Source organism: Erithacus rubecula (genome assembly GCF_903797595.1).
Source record: "Erithacus rubecula genome assembly, chromosome: 4".
NCBI lineage: Eukaryota > Metazoa > Chordata > Aves > Passeriformes > Muscicapidae > Erithacus > Erithacus rubecula.
The window spans coordinates 41,229,769-41,251,092 of NC_136686.1; the positions used below are offsets into that span (position 1 = coordinate 41,229,769).

The 21,324-nt window shown below is 36.6% G+C and overlaps 1 protein-coding gene across 6 annotated transcripts in view; it reads left to right on the forward strand.

The window, feature by feature from the left end:
• The window catches only part of ADAMTS20 (ADAM metallopeptidase with thrombospondin type 1 motif 20), an 81,830-nt gene that overhangs the window by 58,509 nt on the left and 1,997 nt on the right, over positions 1-21,324 (forward strand). For 3 of the 6 annotated variants that reach the window (XM_079304696.1, XM_079304694.1, XM_079304695.1), the window contains 9 exons: positions 12,710-12,877; positions 15,250-15,420; positions 16,016-16,216; positions 16,357-16,486; positions 16,641-16,735; positions 16,834-16,928; positions 17,335-17,468; positions 18,124-18,215; positions 20,855-20,959. In XM_079304696.1, coding sequence (XP_079160822.1) covers positions 12,710-12,877; positions 15,250-15,420; positions 16,016-16,216; positions 16,357-16,486; positions 16,641-16,735; positions 16,834-16,928; positions 17,335-17,468; positions 18,124-18,215; positions 20,855-20,959 — 1,191 coding nt within the window. Of the gene's footprint in view, positions 1-12,709; positions 12,878-15,249; positions 15,421-16,015; positions 16,217-16,356; positions 16,487-16,640; positions 16,736-16,833; positions 16,929-17,334; positions 17,469-18,123; positions 18,216-20,854; positions 20,960-21,324 lie in introns of those variants that run through there. The other 3 variants (XR_013774119.1, XR_013774120.1, XR_013774121.1) reach the window with 3 other exon arrangements.

Here is a 21,324-nt window from a genome sequence, read left to right on the forward strand (position 1 = left end):
AAAGCTCTGATATTTGAACACAAAAAAATATTGTTACTGATAAAAACAGCAGTTGATGCTATTGGCTAATTGGACTGAAATAGATGTTTGGCACACAGTCTGATGGTGAAGCTAAAAGATCCTAGCTCCTGAATCTTTTGTGGCCCAATCCTCTCCCACTTAGTGAGTGACAAAAGAGAGAGAAGAAGGAGGATCATAATATAATGCTCAACTCTTAATCTCTAAGACATAACATGCTTTTTTACATTCCTGAGACACTCTTGGCAGGAAGAGGTTTGCAGAGGTTTCATTTAGAAAGAGGACAAGTAAGAGTGGGAGACAGTCAAAATAAAAGCAATAAATAATGATAATAATAATAAAATTACACACACACACCCCAAAAAACCCCAAACCAGAATATAATGAAAGGGGAAAAGAAGCAGGTGAGTTGTAATACCATGTCTAAATACATACAGACATTTAATGAGAATGAAAGGAATGTGTAGCTACTGATGTATTTTATTAGAACTTTCAGAAAAATTGGAGGGTTCTAGGTAGTCAGATCCTTGTGAAAATCATTCTGTGCTGCCTGTATATATGTAGCAGCTTCAAAAACCCCAGTCAGAACTCATAAATGTTGGTTCAAAGTGATTTTGGAACTCAGATTTAAAAGTTATTAAATAGATACTAAAGTATTAGCATTTCCAGGCATTTGTGAGGATCGATACATAAACATTTTTTATTATCTGGAATGGGTAAGGAAATGAACAATATGTTCTCTAGTTCTGTATTGCAGGTGTTCCTAGTCCTTTCTTTGTAAACCAGTAATTGTGGGATTCTGGTGAGTCCCCTAGACAGCCTGCTCCATTGATCAGTGTGTGTTTTAGCATACATCTATTTTATGGCCCTTTCACTTCAGTGACAGCAGGATTAAACACTTAGATTTCCTGCTGAATCAGTCCTTCAGAAGCTTCCATGCCTGCTGATGTTTATGTACAGGAAATGTAATGTTGGAAATGTTAGTAAATTGAAAATATACAGAAAAGTGGTTTAGGTTGAAGGGAAATTTGATTTCAACATGTGAAGGTAGGTAAAATGTTGCATTTCTCATCCAAAATATACTCATATTTTCATGCTAAAATAAATTGGGGGGGGATGTAAATTCTTGAAGTTATATATAGCCAAGTGCCATAAAAAAAGTTATATTTTCTATGCTTCTGAGAAGTGCAAAAAATTTCTGACAATACTGTATTGTGCCAGCATATATTGCTTTGTATTTGCAGTTTTTTAAAGTTCAAATACAAAATCTTAGATTTTAATAAAATGAAAAAATTGACCTGATATGAAGTAATATTTTATATAGAGCAGAAAGGCAAATGGAGCTCATGTATTTGTCATTCCTTTAATTTCTGAGCTTCTGTTTTACTGTTGCTAACATGACGAAACGTGATAAATCAGAGCTTGCACTTGCTGAGATCCAGCATTCCTTTTGCTCATATTTAGATTTTTACAAACTCAGCTGAAACTAATTAGTTTACTACTGTAAAACTATCTTATGTCTACTTACTTTTGTAACTGGTTAATTGAAAATACCCTATCCCTTAGGATAATAATATGAATTTTTAAATAGTTAAAATATTACAATAAAAAGTTTGTTAACTGTTTTTCAACACAACCCTTTTGTAGAAATGTAACTTTCCTAACAGAGATCCTCCGTCATATTAGAAATGTGTTCCAGCTTTCATTGTGAAGACCTGTGAACAAAATGTCCCTGTCAGGGGGCCAAAGCTGCTTTTCAGTGAGAAGACAGTTTATGTCAATCCTGCATTTGTTCAGTTTTCCCTAGCTTCACAGGGGGCTGTGATAGGGTCTGTTAAACTGTGTCCAGTTTTTGGAAGCAATAAATGGATTAATTTCAGGTTTCTATTTGGTTTTCATGGAGGTTTTTGAACACAGCTGCTGGATGGACACAGATACATCTGCCGTTCTCTATTTGAAAAACATGTCCAGAAATGTGTCCATTTATTTGAAACAGAGAGAAACCCCTGCATTTCTTTTTGTCCTGGTGGGTTTGCTTAAGGTCTTCTCTCTCCATTTCTGCCACTCTTCTTTCTTGGTGCTTGCACTTTACTCACTGTCTCCAGTGCTGCTGCTTTCATCTAATTGCTTAGATGTGTTACTGGTGCCATGTGACTGTGGGGTACAGAAAGATGAGTCTTGCTGAAGTCTGGCCAAATCAGCAATTTGGTCTGTGATGTTGAAGTGGTGAAAGTGCCCATATGAAGCTCTTGCAGAAGGTATCAAAGGCACAGAGCTGGACTGCCATTTTGTAAATTTGGCACAAGTTTATATTTGTATATTAGATTTTCAAAAAGACCTAATGAGAGTCTAGCTCTGTTCCTGATTGCCACTGAGTTCAGAAGGAAAGGTAAGGCAGAATTGTTTGTTGGGGAGGTTGGTTTTTTGGTTTTGCTTTTTATTTTATTAATGTTCCTGTATTTTTAATTGTAATTTGTCTCAGCCATCTGTCTTCTGTATCTATAATTCAACTGAAATCAACTGTATCTATCATTTCAACCGAAAGATGATTACAGGTACACATACCAGATAAGTTGCAGCAGGAATGCTGGCTGAACACAGTAGTTTATCTGTTCTCTCACTCCCTGAAATTAATAGGCTGATCATGCTTTTCATTGTTTTAATATATACTGCAATGAATGACAGTTTCAATGTTGCTTGAATGAGGGCTGATGGTGAAGTTCCTAGCAGAGATACTTGCAGAATCTTGATTGACAAATTTGACTGCACATGAGGTAGCTGAGCCTGCCGAATGGCTGTTTAAAGGAGGCAGAAACCTCATGGTTTCCTGAATTTCAGGTGGTAACCAGACAAAGAGGATTCAAATCAGGAGCACCTAAGGCAGGGAGAATAACTAGACAATATAATTTTTACTGTAATTGAGAGATGAAATAGAATATATATATATAAAGGAAGAGTTAAATGAGATAGCCTATGATATGTCACCACTGTTAAATGAGAACTCATGAAAATAGGATTATTATTTTTAGATTTCCACCCACATTAACATCTTCATAATCTGTTGTTCTTGTGTTACTGTAACAGGTAAAAGCTTGTTTGAAAGTCTAATTGTGTTATGTGAGTCGTAGGTGGAACAAAGAGAAGGTTGCTGACTGGAAAAGCTCAGTCTCATAAATTTATGAGATACATGTAGACAGTGTAGGAATGTGTGGCACAGTGGGTGGGGAGCTGAGCATAGTAATTCATGGGGGGTCTGCCCACGAGCATGGTCTGGTTTTCAAATGCTCTGTAGTTGGCATCAAGAAGGATGTCAGGCTTTAGGCAGTGATGGGCAGAATAGTGGTGGTCATCCTGAGGGGGAAAGACATGATAGGGCTTTCAAAGAAGGACCTGTCATCTGTGTTATTTGTTCTGAACTTGGAGAAATTGATAGTATTTGTGCTATCAGAAAGGTTGGCCAAATTAGGACTTACAAATCTGACTGGAATGAACAAAAGACATTCTGCAGATGATCTTTAAGTGGATTCTCAAGGGTTCTGATTTTGATTTTTTCCAACAGCTGAAAAGAGTATGGCTGTTCATCTGACATCCAGGCAGATTGCCATTTTCTGGCATTAAGGATACTGCCAGCTGCACTGGACAAAAGAATTCAGACCATGTGCTGTCAGCTTAAAAAAAATACCATCTGACATTTCTCAGCATCATCAGCAGAGTGTGATATCTTCAGACATGAAATCCTTTTACCTTCAATGTATGTGCTGATAGTTCTGACTTTTTATTTATCAGAATGTCTTTATATTTAAGAGCAATAGCACATTCCTAATAGATGCCAGATATATGCTCTCATAGCAGTTTTTCCTTCCTGTTATCCACATCAGTCCTAAAATCTGTCTTTAATCCTCTTCATTCCTCCATCATTCCTGCTTTTTCTGTGTTTGTATGTAGATGTATGTAGCTTCTCATTTATGTCCATCTGTTAAATAGATATACTTCAGCATGCTGAAATATATCTACGTTTATTTTATGGAAAATGATTACTCAGGAGTTTTTTGTTACCCTTAAGATGAAAGTTCAAACAAAATTATCTAAAAAGGAGTCCAAGAAAAGCAGCTTTTTATGGAGCACACAGTGCTCAGCCCTGGCAGAAAAGGTATGGCTGGGGACAGTGGCCAGGTTAGATGTCCTCAGAGAGTCACAGCAGGCTCTGTGCAAACAGCTGTTAGGTTGTGCACTCCAGAGGTGTGTGAAGCACTGGTGTTACATTCCCAGTACATACCTGGAAGCCCTGGAAATCAATGAGGATGGTAGAAATTTGGTGTGTGCCTGCTTCTCAGCTTGTTACGCAGCTGGAATATGTAACTAGACTGAAAAAAAGAAAAAAACCCCTAAAAGTCCCTCTTGGGCTGGCTAGCAAAAAGGATCACTGCCTTCTTTTCTTTCTGAGTTTAAAAATTCCAGTATTAGATGAGAATACTTGGAGCAGATTGTCCTCTGGTCCATCCCACTCAGGGCAGTAGGTAATGGCACTTCTTTTGCACAGGGCCTGTCCTTCTTGAGCTGCTGAGCTGAAGTGAATGGCTTCTGAAAATAAACTTTAAAATTTCCCTTGTAAAACATAATGAGAACTGACCTTCAACAGTACATTTCATTACAAAAATCGTATATACTACACCACACTTGTGAGTTTTTAAATTAATTACAAGTAATTGAGGTGAAATTGCTGGGGAGGTGTACTGAACAGTGGTCTTCAAATATATACTTTTGAAGTAACACTATAAATAAGCTTAACTCAGAGAAGTACTCTTGAAAGCTATCTGAATACAGAAGAGATGTTGTCATAAGTACTGCAATTATAATGGAAAAATAATATCCAATTATACTTTCTGGATGAAGTTTAGGCCAACATTAAAGGCATAGAAAGGCATTACTGCAATCTGCAGAAACTATAAATAACCCCAGTCACAGAGGAAAGAGGATGGCTTTCTTCATATGTTGGAATTAAGTGGCTGTGGGATTCTTAAGCTTGCCTACATGTTTCCTTGTAAAAGTATCCTGACAGCTAACAGCAATATATTGCATATAAGGATCTGGTTAAAAATGAATTTCAGAGTCTGTAAAACTTTTTCTTAGTAATTAAGGTGAGGCATGGTGATTGTGGAACCATAGTCCAGGTGTAGCAAGGATTCAGAAAGGACTGTCAGGCTGTTCTAACAAGTACTTTGAGGATTCAGTCTTGGACAGATAATCCAAATCTGTATTTTTTAGGTGAGAGTACTTGCAACAGGTAAAAATTATGCTTTTTTCCTAGCACAGAACTGCAACTTGTTCTGTGAAGTCTCACTGTAGAGCTTGAACAGAATATCCACATTTTTGATCTGTCTCTTCCTAAAGCCTGGGAAAGAGCAAAATATGAACCTCATGCAGGTGAGGGTGTAGCATGCCTGTCATTGAAGACAAGACTGACAAACTGCTGTCAGGAATGGTCCATGTATAGCTGATTCAAACTGAGCAGCATCATGGATGGGATGATGTCTGTAAGTCCTTCTTAGCCTAGCCTTCCTCCCTTCCATTTCTATAGCTGCAAAAGCACAGTCAGAATAAGTGGCACAGCAGATTTACAGACTGCAGAAGGAGGACTTAATCAAATCAAGACATCTTCAAGACGTTCAAGACAACAGAGGAATGTGATGTAACACTGAACTTTTGAAATCAAGTCTTACTCAAAGAGAAAACTTAGAAATATCTTCAGTGTAACTTTTATAGTTTGCATAGGTATAACTTAGATGTAATGGTAAATCATACATGTGCTTCTTGGAGTTCAATCCATTCTTTCTCAGGAGTAATGGAAGATTTGATCCTTGGTCCTTTCTGGGTGCATTTAGTACTTGTTGTAGTGAAGAATTACTGACTGAATCAAGGAATTCACCAGGATCTAATTACAGCTTCTTAACAGTTTTCAAGATACTTAAAGGAATGAACAACTCTTTGAATGCTTTTATCTGAAAAATGTATATTCTGCTCAAGCATCACAAAAATCCCTAGGGAGTTCCAGCAAGCAGTGGAGGCAGACACAAGAAGATCTAGTTCTAATACAGCAAATGAAAAGTTGAAAGTAATTTTCAACTAATCAGTGCTCAAAGTATTGTTTTATTAATGTTTTATGCAGTCCCACTCCTAGAATATTAAGAGTCCAAACAAGCTTTTGGGCCAATTAGATATCACCAAAATGCAGTTTGTCAGACAACACAAGCAATTACCATGTTTAATCCTGTTTTAATCTAAACTTCCTGACCAGTCACAGAAGCTCCTGACCAAAAAAAGGCAGAAAAAGGAAGAAAATACCTTTTAACATTTGTAATATGTTTTATCCTTTTTCAGTGCTGCTGTTGTGACTTAGCCCCTGTAGGCATTGAACACCACACAACCACTTCCTCCTTCCCCCTTGGTGGGATGGGGGAGAGAATTGGAAGGATAAAAGTAGAAAAACTCATGGGTTAAGAAAAGTAATTCTCATAGGGTAAAGCAAAAGCTGCACCAACAGGCAAAGCAAAAGTGGATGCATTCACCACTTCCCATGGTGTTTAGCCATCCCCAGAAAAGCAGGGGTACATCATGAGTGATCGTTTTTTGGGAACACAAATGCCATCACTCCACAGGCCTCTCCTTCCTCTTTCTTCCCCATGGCTTTTATTGCTGACCACAACATTACTTGGTCTGAGTCTTGGACTGTGTCCCCTCAAATCTTTTGCTCCTCCAGCCTCCTCGCTAGCCTTGATTCTGTGTGACACTGTTTAATAATAACTAAAATATCCATGTGTTTTCAACATTGTTTTTGCTCTCAAATCCAAAAGGTTGCACTAACTACTGTGAAGAGAATTATCATCTTCTAGTCACTCATATTTTAAGTATATTTAGCAATGAATACAAAAAGAAGCTATTACATGCTTTTCATTTACTGGTCTGCTTTTCACTATCCAGAAGCCCAGTAGGCTACCAGCTAAACTACACAAAGCACTTCCTTTCAAGAAAAGATTAAGGAAATTTGGTGCAGAATCCACCAAATAATACAAGGTCTTAACTTTTCAATGAAATAATAATAGCAAAAGAATCAAAAAGCTTTTGGTGAAGTTGCATGTCTGCTGCAGAAAGAGCCCTAATTTGGTAGGAATTGATGATGGCATGCCTGTCTGAGAGTCCATCTGTGCCACAGAAAGCATGAGTTTTGTTAGGATGATCCCTACAGAACTTTATTGCTATGAAGAAAATACAAACAGATGAATCCTAGTTACCACTGTTATGGAATGACTTTGAACAATAGTAATGAAATCCAGCTTTTTACTGCAGATTTATGTTCTTTAAAGAGCAAGACATATGGGGAATATTACTTAATCCAATGTTGAGACAAGTGCTAGAATTTCTGTGTAAAATGGTTACAGGATGGAGCTTTTTCAGTTCACTTTTTTTTGAGGAAATGTTCGTATTTCTTCTGAGATTTAATGTTCTTAAGGATTTTTTCTTCCTACATGGTTAGTCTGCAGAAAATATATGGAAAATTGTGCTCACTCTCCATAAACCTCCAGTTGTGTGGAATGCCATACCTGAGCCATGAGGACCATGCTCAAGGACCACGTTCAAGTTTGAGTGGAGGGTGTTCAAGCATCCAGAATTACTGCAGTTGTACTTTCCCAGGTCAGGAGAGTTAAGCCTTGGGAAGACCATATAAAGCAGGGAGAGGACCATATTCCATGGAGAGGTGTAATAACACGTTAGGAGCTTCCAGAAGGAACACAGGCTCATGGAGGGTGAAGTTGAGCCTTGTAAGAAGTGCTCTGTGGGCTCAATGCACTGAGAGGAGAGGAGTGGCTTCCTGAGCACAGAACAAGGCTTTGCTCCTGCACCAGTGAGAATTGGACTTCTTAGTGACATTACAGAGCTGAAGGAAAGCCTGGCAGGCAGGTGTCTTAGGTCAGTGTTCTGTATGCAGTTCTCTAAAGAAATCACTGGCTGGTGGGGATAGATGTCAATGCATGGCATCTCCCTGTAAGCTGCATTTAGATGCCTTTAGGCACTTGCAAATGTCATTCAGATCTTCTATGGAATCTATATTTTCATTCAAGGAAATGAGCAGGGTCTATGCTCTGTCCTTACAGAAATATAAAGCCATTCCCCACTAGATATTGATGAAACGCTTTTATTCAGCGTTTGAGTGATTTGATGTTCTGTCTTTCCTACTTGTTCTCTGTAATGGAGGACAGGCAACACTTATCCACTTGTCAGGAATCTCCCATGAGAATCTCCCATGGGCTGGAATAGTCTTTGGCTGAAGGTGGGTCATTGTGCAGTAAAGAACACAGCTGAACCTGCCTGCTTATGATGCCAAAGCACTTTGGGAAGAGGCAGTCCTTCTAAGAACTTTTTTTAATGTATTATCTAATGCATTAATCCAGAATATGCCAAATTTCAGGAGAACACTGTACATACAGAATAATATACCCTCTCAAACTTTCCATTGATGGTACTGGATCTTCTACATCCATGGTAAGGGTATTAGTTTTTTCATGTGTTAAAAAAAATAAAATTGGAGCTTTTCTTTTTCTTCAGTTGCACTAAATATCACCTATCACTGTGTTTTGCAATGTGCTTCACTCACCTGCTGTGCAATCAGTGTAGACTTAGGGCAATTTTTTTTAACTTGTTAGTAGAAATAGAGGAAAATTTGTTTTCAGGATGTTAATTGTCCTCATGGGTTTGTAAAGTGCTGAGCCAGCCAATCTGTTAAAGAGATTGTGCATGCATGTAGAATTAGACTGTTAACACTATTTAAGAGAACTTTCTTAAGGTCCTTGGCTGTGGCTCAGGGTAATCTTGGTGCTTCTGAAGCTGATATGTTTGCAATAAGAAATAACAGTCCTCAAATCCGTTTCCTAAATTTTATTTTATTTTATTGTCCCAGTGAAATTGTGAAGGATCTGATCCTTAGAGAGATTTAGGTTTCTGTTCCTCACACTTTAATTAGTGGGAGATGGTCACTGAAGCAGATGTAAGAATCTGGCACTGTGGCACCACTCTGAAGTGGGCAGGAGCAGCTCCATGAAATTCCAGGAAAAGCAGTACCCCAAGAACTGGGTTGTAGCAAAGCTGCCTAGAGGCACATCTTAGTTTAATGCTTTATTTGATTTCAAATTTTGGCAGTTATATTTAAGCAGAAGTTTACAGATGCTTAATATCTGTAGGGTTTTCTAGCTTTTAAAAGCATCAGGATTTTCATTCCTTCAGAGCAAAACTAATATAATGAATTAAACATCAGTGTTCTTTCATGAATTAAGTCCAAAAATCCAATCAAAAACAACAACAACAACAAAAAACAAACAAACAAAAAAAACCAAACAAACCAAACAAAAAACCCCACAAAAATCCCCTGTTGAAAAGCTCATTAGTTGAAACCCATAAGAGGATACAAGTGATACAATAGTGAATCACTTTTTGCAGAGTGATGGTTCTTTTTTCAGTGTAAGGTCTGTTCAACATAAGGTTTGGATACATGTAAACTGCAAATCAGATCTTGATGAATATGGAAAAAGAAATAAGCAAATTTATATGCAGAAATGCTGTCTCTGCATACTTTTAAGGATTTAATACATTTAATGTTTCTTGATACAGTACCAACATATTGAACATGTCTTTCTGAGTTTTAAACATAAAATTAAATTAATATGGAATGAAAATCTCTCTGAAAAAAGTTATTTAAATGTGAATATTTACATGGTACTTGGCATTATAAATACTTGGCAGTATTTTGTAACTCAATGTCTTTTACAGCAAAGAAAAAAATAAATCAGATGACTTATACAAATTACATTACTGAAAAGATAAACTATATTCCCTATAAATAATTTTTGTTTTTTAAAAATATGAACATTCTTAAAATAATTGAAAGGAATTTTTGCCTTCATATTTTAGGTATCTTTCATCTATGCTTCTGCATTTTTACATTAAGATACCTAGGTTACTTTTAGTCATCAAAGCTAAACAATATTTGAGTGAAATATTTGAAATCGCTGTTCATAAAACCTCTGGTATTTTTAACATCTAAGCTGGTATTTTCCTTTCTGAACTCCCTTTCTTAATCCCTGTATAATTTTATTCTAATTACAAAAGTAAGTAGAACATCTTTATAAAAGAGAAGCAGGCATTGCTCTGGAACTACTAATAATAGGTTCAAATAAATTAACACGCAAATCTTTCATTTTTTCTTTACAAGTAATAGCACAAATTATAAAGATTAAATAAGAGCATTTGAATATAACAGAGATGTAACTCAGTTGAATTTGAACCAACAAAGAGAAAAAAATACAGGCCAACCACTGAAAAAATTCAGATCAAGTTCTCACCTGTGTAAAAGTAAACATGTAATTCTTTATCTAGTGAAAAGAGATATGGGAAGATCTTTCTAAGGCTGAGATGCAGGATAACACATTTCTTTGCATAATCCATTGTTGTTGGCAGCCATGAGCCCTGTACAATAAATAAAACTTTCATTTAATGTAAGATATCTGGGAGGAGGTTAAGTAACTCTGTGCTGCACTTAACTTCCTAGTAAAGAATTAAAGGGAAGAACCTTTAGGGATCCTTTACATGTATAGTTCATGTCTGAAATTCCAGGGAAAAAAAAGCTTTAATGGAAGGTAGAGTCAATTATCAGATAGTAACAGTATTTCAGTTTTTACGCATACAAGTTATCATCCCTGCTTTGATAAATAAATCCTCTGAATTCAGAGATAAGTTTTCTGAAAGGTTTTCATAATGATGTGACTTTAGCATTTTAAGTTTTCTGACCTATGTTCCTCATATATTAAACTTTCAAGTGTTTTTTTTCTTATTTTCCTATATTAAAGTATTTTACAAATTAATAAAAAGAAAATTGTAAAACTACAAGAATATTAATTTTTAAAAGCTACATTCAAAGGTTTTGCTGAGAACAAAATAATTTTAATGTTATTTTTGTGGAGATTTTAGGCTAGATGTAAAAGGCAAACTGTGGCAAATACAGTGCCCTTATCTTTTTTGTAAATATTATTACATAGCAGAGTTATACCACCCTATGTATTGTGTGATGAATGTATTGCTTCATTATGCAAAGTTTTAATTTTAAATAGTTGTATTTTCAATTAAGCCTTTAATATTATACATATAAATGTTTAAAAACACAGAAATCTGTGATATTGAGGACAACTGAGTAAGCTGAGATTCTGTTTAACAAACAAAGAAAAATTCTTACCTATCAGATTAATTTATTACAGCTGCTTGTTCTCTATTTTAAAAACATTCATCCAGCTGTTGTTCTCAGGCAAATATTTACCAGATTTTGTACTGAAAGCTGGATGACCTGAACTTAATTTCCTGAAAATATGAGATATATATATTCAAAAATGCTTTGTTAAGTTAGCATGTAATGCTAATGATTAGATGATAATGTAACATAAAGGGAAAATAAATATCTTCATCGCTTTTAAGAAAAGTCAGTATTTAAATTTCATATCCACTAAAAAATTCATTTTTATTGAATTATTATTTTTCTACTTGAATTAATTATCTTCCCATAGGAAGTGCTTTTTCAAGCATAAAATAAAGCATGGATGAAATCCTAGAACAAATTAAGCATATTCTCTTTCCAGACAGAACAATATTGTCTCCGTTGATCTAAACTTTTCAATAGGATGATGTAAAATGGTATTAATGACAATATTAAGTAGAAAATACTAAAGTACTTATATTCTCACTGTTCATGGTTCAGGAGAAATCAGCTGAGTAGCTACCTAATGTGGAAGAGGTTCAGATGTTTGACTTGTTTGACTGAAGGCTCCCCAGGTCCTATAGCCCCACTCTGTAGGTGTATAGGACAGCCTGATGTGCTGAATTAAGATCAAACCTCCCTGAAGTCTGACAGCAATTTGGCAGAGGAATGGCTGTTTCTCCACAAGAGCCTGATCATCAGCACGCTGCAGTCTCAGCTGGGGCACTGCCAGGGTGCAGAACAAACAGAACAAACCTGCAGCCCTGTCAGCTTGGCATTGGAGGAAGAAAGGCAGGCCCTGGAACCAGCTGGGTATATTGTATCCCATTTCTTTCTGGAGAAAATGGGATCCTGGGGTGGTGGGGCAAGTCCATGCCTCCAAGGACTGCACTTTTACTGGTGGTGTTATGTCATACCTCTTCTCTTGTCTCTTTGCCATGTACCATAAGATACCCAAAGCTCACAGAGGGGAGTTGCCAAGCAAACATGACTGTGTAGCTAGAAACACACATAGCCATGATATTGCATTTTCCTTTATTTGGTGCTTGTGGTAAGCATCATGCCTACATGAAAACAGCAGTACATGTGCTGGAAAGAGGCAACTGCTAGAGCTGTGTGTTCTTGTGAGATCACAGTATCAAGCTGTCTCCTGTGTGGATATGGACTGCTGAGCACAGGTATTTCTCAATGATGGCATCAATGAATGAACAAAAACTACTGATCTGTAGTGCTCAGTATGAGAGAGCTTACAGAGAAATTTCAGACATGTACAGCAGATGCTGTCACAGAAACTCCTGTAATGGCAAAGTCCATTTTGGCTGAGGCCACAGCTTTTTCTGGTATTCTTATTGCTCTGAGATTTTTAGCAAAGTAGTGAAATAACACTTCTCATTTCAGTGTTCTGTTTCCTGTGGAAAAGGTTTGAAGTTTCGTGATGTGCATTGTATTAACAGCTTGCAAGCAAAAATAGGAGAAGACAACTGCAAACATTTGAAAAAGCCACGAACGTACAAAATATGTAGAGCTGGAAGATGTCCTTCTTGGAAGGCCAGCAGATGGAAAGAGGTATGCAAAAACTTCTATAATTATGTTCTCCATGAAAATACAAGATGATCATACTCATGACACACTGCTTCAGTAGGAATAATTGTCAGTACACACATCACAATGAAATTTAAAAATTACCAAGTACTTAATTGTATTTTCTTTTTCTTTCTTTCTGTGAAAACAGAAATTATTTGCTAATCTGAATGTTGCACTGAATAGCCACTTAGAACTTTCCTCATCTTACCTTGTAAATTACCAGTAAATTTTTAAATTTTACTTCTTACCTTCTGTAATGAATTCAGGAGTATATCATTATTTGCCATCTTAGTGTAAATAGTGAAATGGTGCCAGGTTTGTAGGAAAAAGACAAGAAAATGGTCTTGTGGGCACAAATACTCGCTTTTCCCTGGTTTGATTTTATAAAACAACTCTCAGCTTGTTGTAAAATTGTGTGTAACTGAGCACATTGCAGTATTTTGCATTTCACTCACTCTTTCAGCACACAGTTCCCCACATTGGTAAAAACACAGTACCACTCTCCTCATTTTGGCCATGTTTAATAGAGCAATATGAGCTTTATAATTGATGTTGGGCCTTTAGGAAGGCTTTGGGATATAATTGTGCTTCTGCCTGGGTTAAAAGGGGACTTTTAATCTCAGCCTATTAGTGGTATAGTGAAATTCCTTTGGCCAATAAGAAAGAAAAGAGGCATTTGTCATTTAAGCTCTTCAGGGTTCAAAATTATTAGTACTACCTGTAAAAGATAGTGTCCTCAGAATATTACACTTTTTGTTACCTGAAACACTGAGGTTTTTTTCTCTTATATTGTAGCACTTGCATTTTAAAACAAGAGGCAAGACTGTCAGTCTCTAATAAACACAAGACATAAACTCTGACCTTCAACTGTTGATCTTGCAAATTTGTAAATTTTGCTTTGCATATGCCTATAGTGATTGTTCCTATCATGAATTAAGGTTGGCAGAGAACTAGGTACCAAAGATGCAATTATTTTCTGTATTTTCAAAACATTTTAATTGTAGTTTTGCATTTTCAAATTTCTTCAGGTATTGTACTTGTATCACTCGTATCAAGAGCTGTGAAGTGTATTTGAAATAACACCCTGAGAAACTTCCAACTCTTTTTTTATAATCTCGACATGATTTGCTTGTCTGTTATTGTAGATAGAAGCTCTGGTGGAGTTCTGAGCAGGTACTTATTGATAGGACTGTCTCTACATAGTGCCTAAGATGTTTAATAAATCCCTACTATGAAATATCTTTTTAAAAAGCAGCTTTTTAAGAACAGAAATGCAGAAGAAATGTCATGTGGAAGTAAAAACCTTAGAGGTAAAATATTTGGACAACAGTGTTTATGAGAAGTTCTGTGTGGAAGATTTAAAGCATCTTAAAAACTTGAAACATCTTTTCTTGTTAAAGAAAAGATAAGAAGCATAATAAATCTCATTATTCTCATACTGAAGAGGAAGAAAGATAAGAAAATAAAACTCAGCATTCTCTTACTAAATATGTTTTTTCATGTTTAAGAAAATCTACAGATACCTTCAGGAGAGAGCGGTCATTTCTAAAGGTGTAATTACTATTTTCTATATGCAAAAAATTTAATAACTTTTGTTATTTTTGCAAAATATAAAGAGGAGGAAGAGAGGAAAAAAAATCTACAATACATGAAATGATGTGCAGAAGAACCTTTCTCTAACATTAAACAAAAAAAATATTTTTTCATTTGTGTCATATTAATTATCTGCCATGCTAAATTTCCTAGGGCAACCTCCCTTGAATATGAAAACTCGAAAGTCTCTGAGACAGTGCTATAGAAGAGACAACTGTTAATATGTGAAACATTGGCTGGTGATCTGCAAAACATAGATTATATTAATGCAGTTCAGACCTTTGTAAAGCTATATTGAGGGAAAGCTGGCAAATACATGTTTCTTTCAGGTGTTCTGTTCTCATATGTAGCTGTCAAAATCAGGATCTCCCTCTCCCTCTCTTTCTCCCTCTCCCTTGTTTTGTTTTCAGGACCAACTTACTCTTCTCATATTTCACCAAAATCCTCTTCTGTCTGTTTCCTTTTCATATGGTAGGGCTTTTACACTCAACCTATCATCTTGGCTTGACATTTTCATTTTCTTCTCTCTCACCCAACAGTTACAGTATCATTGTTATTGTATGCTAATTTTTTTCAGCTGATTAGAAGTGCCTGAACTTTGAAAACAAAGTAAAAAACTGACTCAGTGAATAATTTAGTCTGACTTTGATAGCAGATGTCAAAAGGTATTGCTGTCTGGATTTTACTGGTATGTGGCAATCAGCAGGTAACTTCATTCTGTAAATGTCTAGTTAAACTGTGATTGATTTTCTCACTTTTAGTGCTCAGCATCATCTAGAAGAAAGGAAATATACCGGAAAGTTAAATGTGTGGATGAAAACCAGCTCCAAGTGGATGAAAGCTTCTGTGATCCTGCCACAAAGCCTGCATCATCCAAAACCTGTGGGGTATCTCCCTCTAAATACGTTGTGTTCACAGGAGAACTGTCACAGGTACACTAACTGTACTGCTCGCACATCTCTTATATATCTTTATATTTAAGAATGTTATATTGCTGTAAAATGTAGAAGAAGTATATTTGCTTTTGAACATGGTTATCTAAACTTTCTCCACACTGATCTTCCAAGTCAGCCATAATTTATTGTAGAGCCTGTTATGAATCCTCCCTTAACCCCCCAGGACCCATGATCACCAGCTAGAGGAGAGGTGCCCCTACCACAGAATTCCTTTGCTGGTTCCCAGGAAACTCTCTTGCAAGGTGATCTGACTGAAGTAACTCAAAAGCTTTTCCTTGATTTCAGGGAAGTGACTGATCAGTTCTTTAATTCCCTTGCACATCTGCACTGCCTGTGTGTGCATGCCTTGCACAGCTGAGAGGGAATGACTCTGGAACCTCTGAGAAAAGGGCACACAGGGTTTTGTGGCTCCTTGCACAGGTTATTATTGCAGCGTTGATGTTCCAGCCCAAGGTGACACGCCTCCAATGGCAGGCTTTTGCCAGAGCAAGGATCTGAGCTGTAATGCAATTCTGCAGAAGTGTCACAGAAATTCTCACAGAAATAATTCTGTGCTTGGGATTTGTTTCAGTGCTCAGCAAGCTGTGGGTTTGGTCACCAGCAGAGGATCCCGTACTGTGTTGGAATCCACTCTGTTCAAAGCCGGCACATCCATGGCCTCCGGGCTGTGGGGTACAGAGAGTGCCCAGTGGAGCCATCCCCTTACATTTACAAATGTAATGTCAAAGGATGCTCACAGGCAGCTACGTGGGCAGTGGGGAAGTGGACCAGAGTGAGTACACATGTGCTAGCTCATTTTTTACAGCTGCGTCTAACATGAATAAATGCCAAGAATAACTTGCTGACAAAATGATGTTGATTATTTGCTTCTCTCTATTTTTGCTTCTTTTCTTAATGGCTATCCATGTCTAGTGCTCAGCACCTTGTGGAGTGGGAATAAAGGAGAGAGCAGTTGAATGCATGACTGAAAATGGCTTATCTAGTGATTTGTGCCTGCCACATTTAAAACCAGATGCCAGAAGGATTTGCCGCGAGAAAGAATGTAAGTGATAGCTGTGATTTTATGCAGTTAATGTTTTCCCAGGTTACTTATATTAAAGCTATAAATATATTTGGAGTGCAATTATGCAAAATTAAATCCTGAAACTAAGCTCTGTTCCTGAAATATTAATATGATTTAATCATTCATTTTGAAGGTGAAATTCTTACCACCTGCAAAGATATGCAGATAAAAAAAGGGATTAGAAAGGATGGTGAATACCTACTTAACATTAAGGGAAGGATGATAAAGGTACTGTTAATATTTATGAGTTTTTATGAGTACATATTTTTATGAAATAACACTTTTCTAATAAAGATTTTGCTAAAGCGTTGCATTTTCTTTCCCAGATTTATTGCTCAGACATGCACTTAGAGAACCCCAAAGAATATTTGACATTGGTGAAAGGCCAAGCAGAAAACTTTTCTGAAGTATATGGATACAGGTACAGAAGTGGTTTTGTAACCTTATGAAGTGCACTTATTCCTTCCAAAATAAAAGAATAAAATAACACTTACTTTTTCTAAGAAATATGAGTAGGATTTTTTCCTTGATTTTCCATTTTAAATATCCAGGCATGTGAACACACATACAGAAATGTGAGTACTTCCAGCCTGAAATTATGTTAGTTGTACTAAATGATTATAATGTTTTTCTCTCTTGACTTTGGTAGAAATGGCTTTGATCCACATTAGTGTTTCAATTGAGCCAAGATTAAAAGCTATGCTTCTTGTTCACTAGAGGTTGTTTAATATTTTTTATGTGGCATACTGCAATGGACTTATTTTTCACTATGATTTTATGTTAAGGAAAAATCTCAAAAGGAAGGCTAAATATTTGCTATTCTTTAGGTTGCAGAATCCATATGAATGTCCTTTCAATGGAAGCAGAAGGCTAGATTGTGCCTGTCGAAATGATTACCCTGCAGCTGGCTTCACAATTTTTAGCAAAATAAGATTTGATGTCACTTCAATGCAAATTAAAAGTAAGCCATTTTGTTGGTTTTACCCAATTTGAGCATTCTGTTGAAATTATATATGGTCACAATTAACCAATTGCTATTTTGAGTCACTTACAGATCCAGCTGTGCCATCTTGGAGCAAACAAAAGTTGTTAATTTGTCCCAAGGGGTCAAGTGGCATGAATCTCACAGATTAATATTTGTGAACTACCTTCATTTTCTATGGTTTTGTTCCCATTATTTCATTTTATTTTAGCCCACATCTTATTTTTCTTGTGGAAGTCTTCGTTTCTATGCTCTGCTTAGTCCCTTCTCCGACCATGGCAGTCACTATCTAAATGGACAGGGAATCTTGCAGTGCTTTAAGCCCCTGCCTGAAGCTGCAAGTTGGCCAACAACCATCTCACTGGGCAGAGTGTCCACGTGCACATTCATCTTCCTCCTAGCCTACTCGTATCTCAGAGAGAAATCTGGACTTGTAGGTTGGACTAGTGCTGCAATAACCAAAATTCAAACTATTGTTTCTCAAATCAAAACCCACAACCTTCCCTTCCAAACAAGCAGCTAACAAAAACCCTCACCCAAAGCAAACAATAAAACACCCATATTCACACTTTTCATTGTTTCTGCCTGAACTTCAAATGCAGCAGTTTGTGTTGAGTAATTTTCTGTTTTCTAGCCACAGATTTTCTTTTTGCTCAGACTATACTTGGGAAAGCAGTACCATTTGCTACAGCTGGAGATTGCTACAGTGCAGCCAGATGTCCACAGGTATTTAATATTTCTTACTCCCTTGAAATGTTTACATGAAGGAAAAATATACGTGGCTTTTATAGATCCATAGGTTCTAAACCAATCTCCTATTCTGTGATGTTCAGTGTACAACAGTAATAGGTTATTTTTTCCTTACTCTCTTCTCTCCTATTCCAGCATCTCCCTCTCATAATTTCTCCCTCAATTTTACTTCACCCTTCCCCTGTAGGCTCCATGTATGTATATCCAGCTTTCTGTGTGTTTTATGTATTGCTCTGCCTCCCTCTGGATGTGATGTATCCTTTGTTTCCCCTAAAGCTTTCTCATCTCCTCTATAATCCTGCATAATTTTTCTTGTCTTTTCTCTGTTTCTCTCCTGATGCTTCATGTCTTTGAAGACTACCAGAGGAAATCAATCCATTTTAGCAGTTTACTTTAAAATTTCTGCATGCATTTTTGTGTCTACATTAGTGTTCTAGTTGTATTGGGTGGTGCTTTTTAGATTAATCTTTGTGTTGTCCCAGTTTGCTGTTTGTTGTTTCACACCACAGAGTAGTTTTAAAAGACATGAACAGGATCCCCTCTGGATGAAGCTAAAGCCAACAATGAGCTTCAGAGGAAGGATCTTAATACCCTCTAATGCTATTGAAGATTCAGTCCATGGAACTAGGGAAGAGTTAGTCCAAAATTAAATCCCTGATTTGTGCACTGTCTGCAGACATTGGGCTCACTGGGCCAACACTTACTTACAGATCTTCTTACACTGCATTGTCCTTCTTGATGATGCAGATGTAGCCCTAGTCTGAGCTAGTCAACCTTTGGAGCCCATTGGCAGAAGCAGGACTCCTTAGAAAACACTTCAGCTTATCTTACTGTATTAGACAATTTAGGATGAAGTCAACTGTCCTCTGGATGTGAATTTATTTTCCCTGATTATAAAGGAGTTAAGACTGACTGGCTTACACTTGCTTGGAAGTAAATCCTTGCTGTCCATCTCTTCTGGTTGCCTAAACTTAAAACCAGCTATGTGAGTGGACACAGAGACAATTTATATGCAATTTACATACAAATGAAGTGCCTAGGTTTGGCAGACTTAAACCCCTGACAAGAAAACAGTTGAAGTTCATTACAGTATTAGATGCCTTCAACTTGCAAATCCTTTGGGTGCAGTGTGATATAAATCTGTTTGCTGTGTGTAGCTTCTGCTGGGAGGTCATTCTGCTGACATGGCTTGGCACTGACACATTTCCATCTATAAGTTCTGACTGAAGCTAACACTTCTTAAGCAGTCAAAAGGCTTCCATTCCCGTACTTCCAGTCCTTGAAATCTGTTCCTGGCCTTGCTGCATGATATGTCAGGCAGCTCTTGAGCTGTCATTCTAATTGTAATAGAATTTCTCATTTATTTTTTCAAAATGATATCACTTTGAAAGAAATTACTCTGGGACTGTTAATTGAGGAAATCATTGCACACCATTTGAATGAATTTCCTCCTTCATATATCTTCATATATCCACTTTGTGGATACTTGAAGAACAACCTACCCTATCTATAGGAGTTTTTATTAGTTCATCCCGAGTTACATGAGTGCTATAAGCACAGCAACTTTACATAGAAGTGCTCTCAAAATAAATCTGCCATACAACTGAATTTTTGCAAAAGAATTTAAGTGAATCCTCAAAATAAAAGCTATATTTATATACGTATGACATTATTAAGCAATAAAACACAGAAGATACCATTTGCAATAAAAAATTACTGAGTCTGAATACAGAAATACAGGCTTTCAGTGAATAATGCAGAGGTGTGCAGTTTTCTGATTGTAGTGCTGCCTGAACTAATCATTAGGCTTTTTGTGGAAGCAGTACTTTTTTGCAGCATATTGCACTTCTCTGTGAATGCAATTTAATAATTTTCTGCATCCCAGTTTGTTTACCAAGGTAGTGCAATTTGTTACTTTTAATATATTTCCTATTCTCATAGGAACTGATTGAAGCTAGTTTTCAGAGTCTGTATTTGTGTAGGCAAATGTTTTAGAATCAATAGCTTCTATATCTGTTGTGAATGGTTTGTGCTGCAAAACATTCCACTTAAAAATATAGTTTTTTTTTTAACATCCACTTATGTTCTCGTTCAGTTGTGTTATTTGTTATACTGAAAAAGCAATGGAACATGGTAAGATGATGATGCTTAGACAGTGTACAAACGTTTGAAAATTAAATGTGATTTGTCTTTACAGACAGCATTGTTTTTTGATCAAATTATTTCCAAAAAAATTCAGGATCTTAAAAAAATAGCCTTTCAAGAAAACCACATTCATTCTTGCCTTTTGCAAGTCTGTACTTCTGGTAATTAAAATTTCTTTTGTAGAAGGGCAAAAATAATTTCAGTTGTCTGATATTAGTTTTGTCTTCATACTCAGATGCTACAGGTCACCTGATGCACAACTGGTGCTTCTTTCAGAATAACTTGGTTTTGTGTTGTGAATATCCACAGGAAGGGTGTAATGCAGCATAACCAGCCCATATTTTGTACAACCTATGAGTACATCATGCTTAGGCATATCCTAAGCAGTATGTGTAAATATCAGCTCTGTATTTCCTTTTTTTTTTTTTTTTCTTTTCCTATTCTTTTTTTTTTTTTTTTTTTTTTCCTAGGGACAGTTCAGCATTAACTTGGCTGGTACAGGTCTGAGATTATCCAGTAGAGTGAGGTGGATTGCTCAGGGCAACTATGCAACTGCTGACATACACAAATCCCACGTGAGTCAATGCTGTTTTCCTTTACCTGCTTTTATGGCTTGGACAAGAGGTAGGAGTGTTGACTGTAGTGAAAGCTACAGTGATTGTTGTGAATTGGAAATAACATTCAAGGTCTCTGGCCCATTTCAGTCTTTTTCAGCAATATTTAATCACACTATCCAGTATCTCACTCAGATCAGCACTCCCTGCCTACCCTTCTCTTAACTGATTTTAAGAGGATATCGTTGTATTAATTGGGTTTATTAGAATCTTTGAAGATGCTTTTAAAAAAAAAACAAACACAACACCCAAGCCTCCACATTTTGTTCAAGATCACCCTACTAAAGGGTGATCCTTTTTGTTCTTACTCCCAAATTTATTAGCCC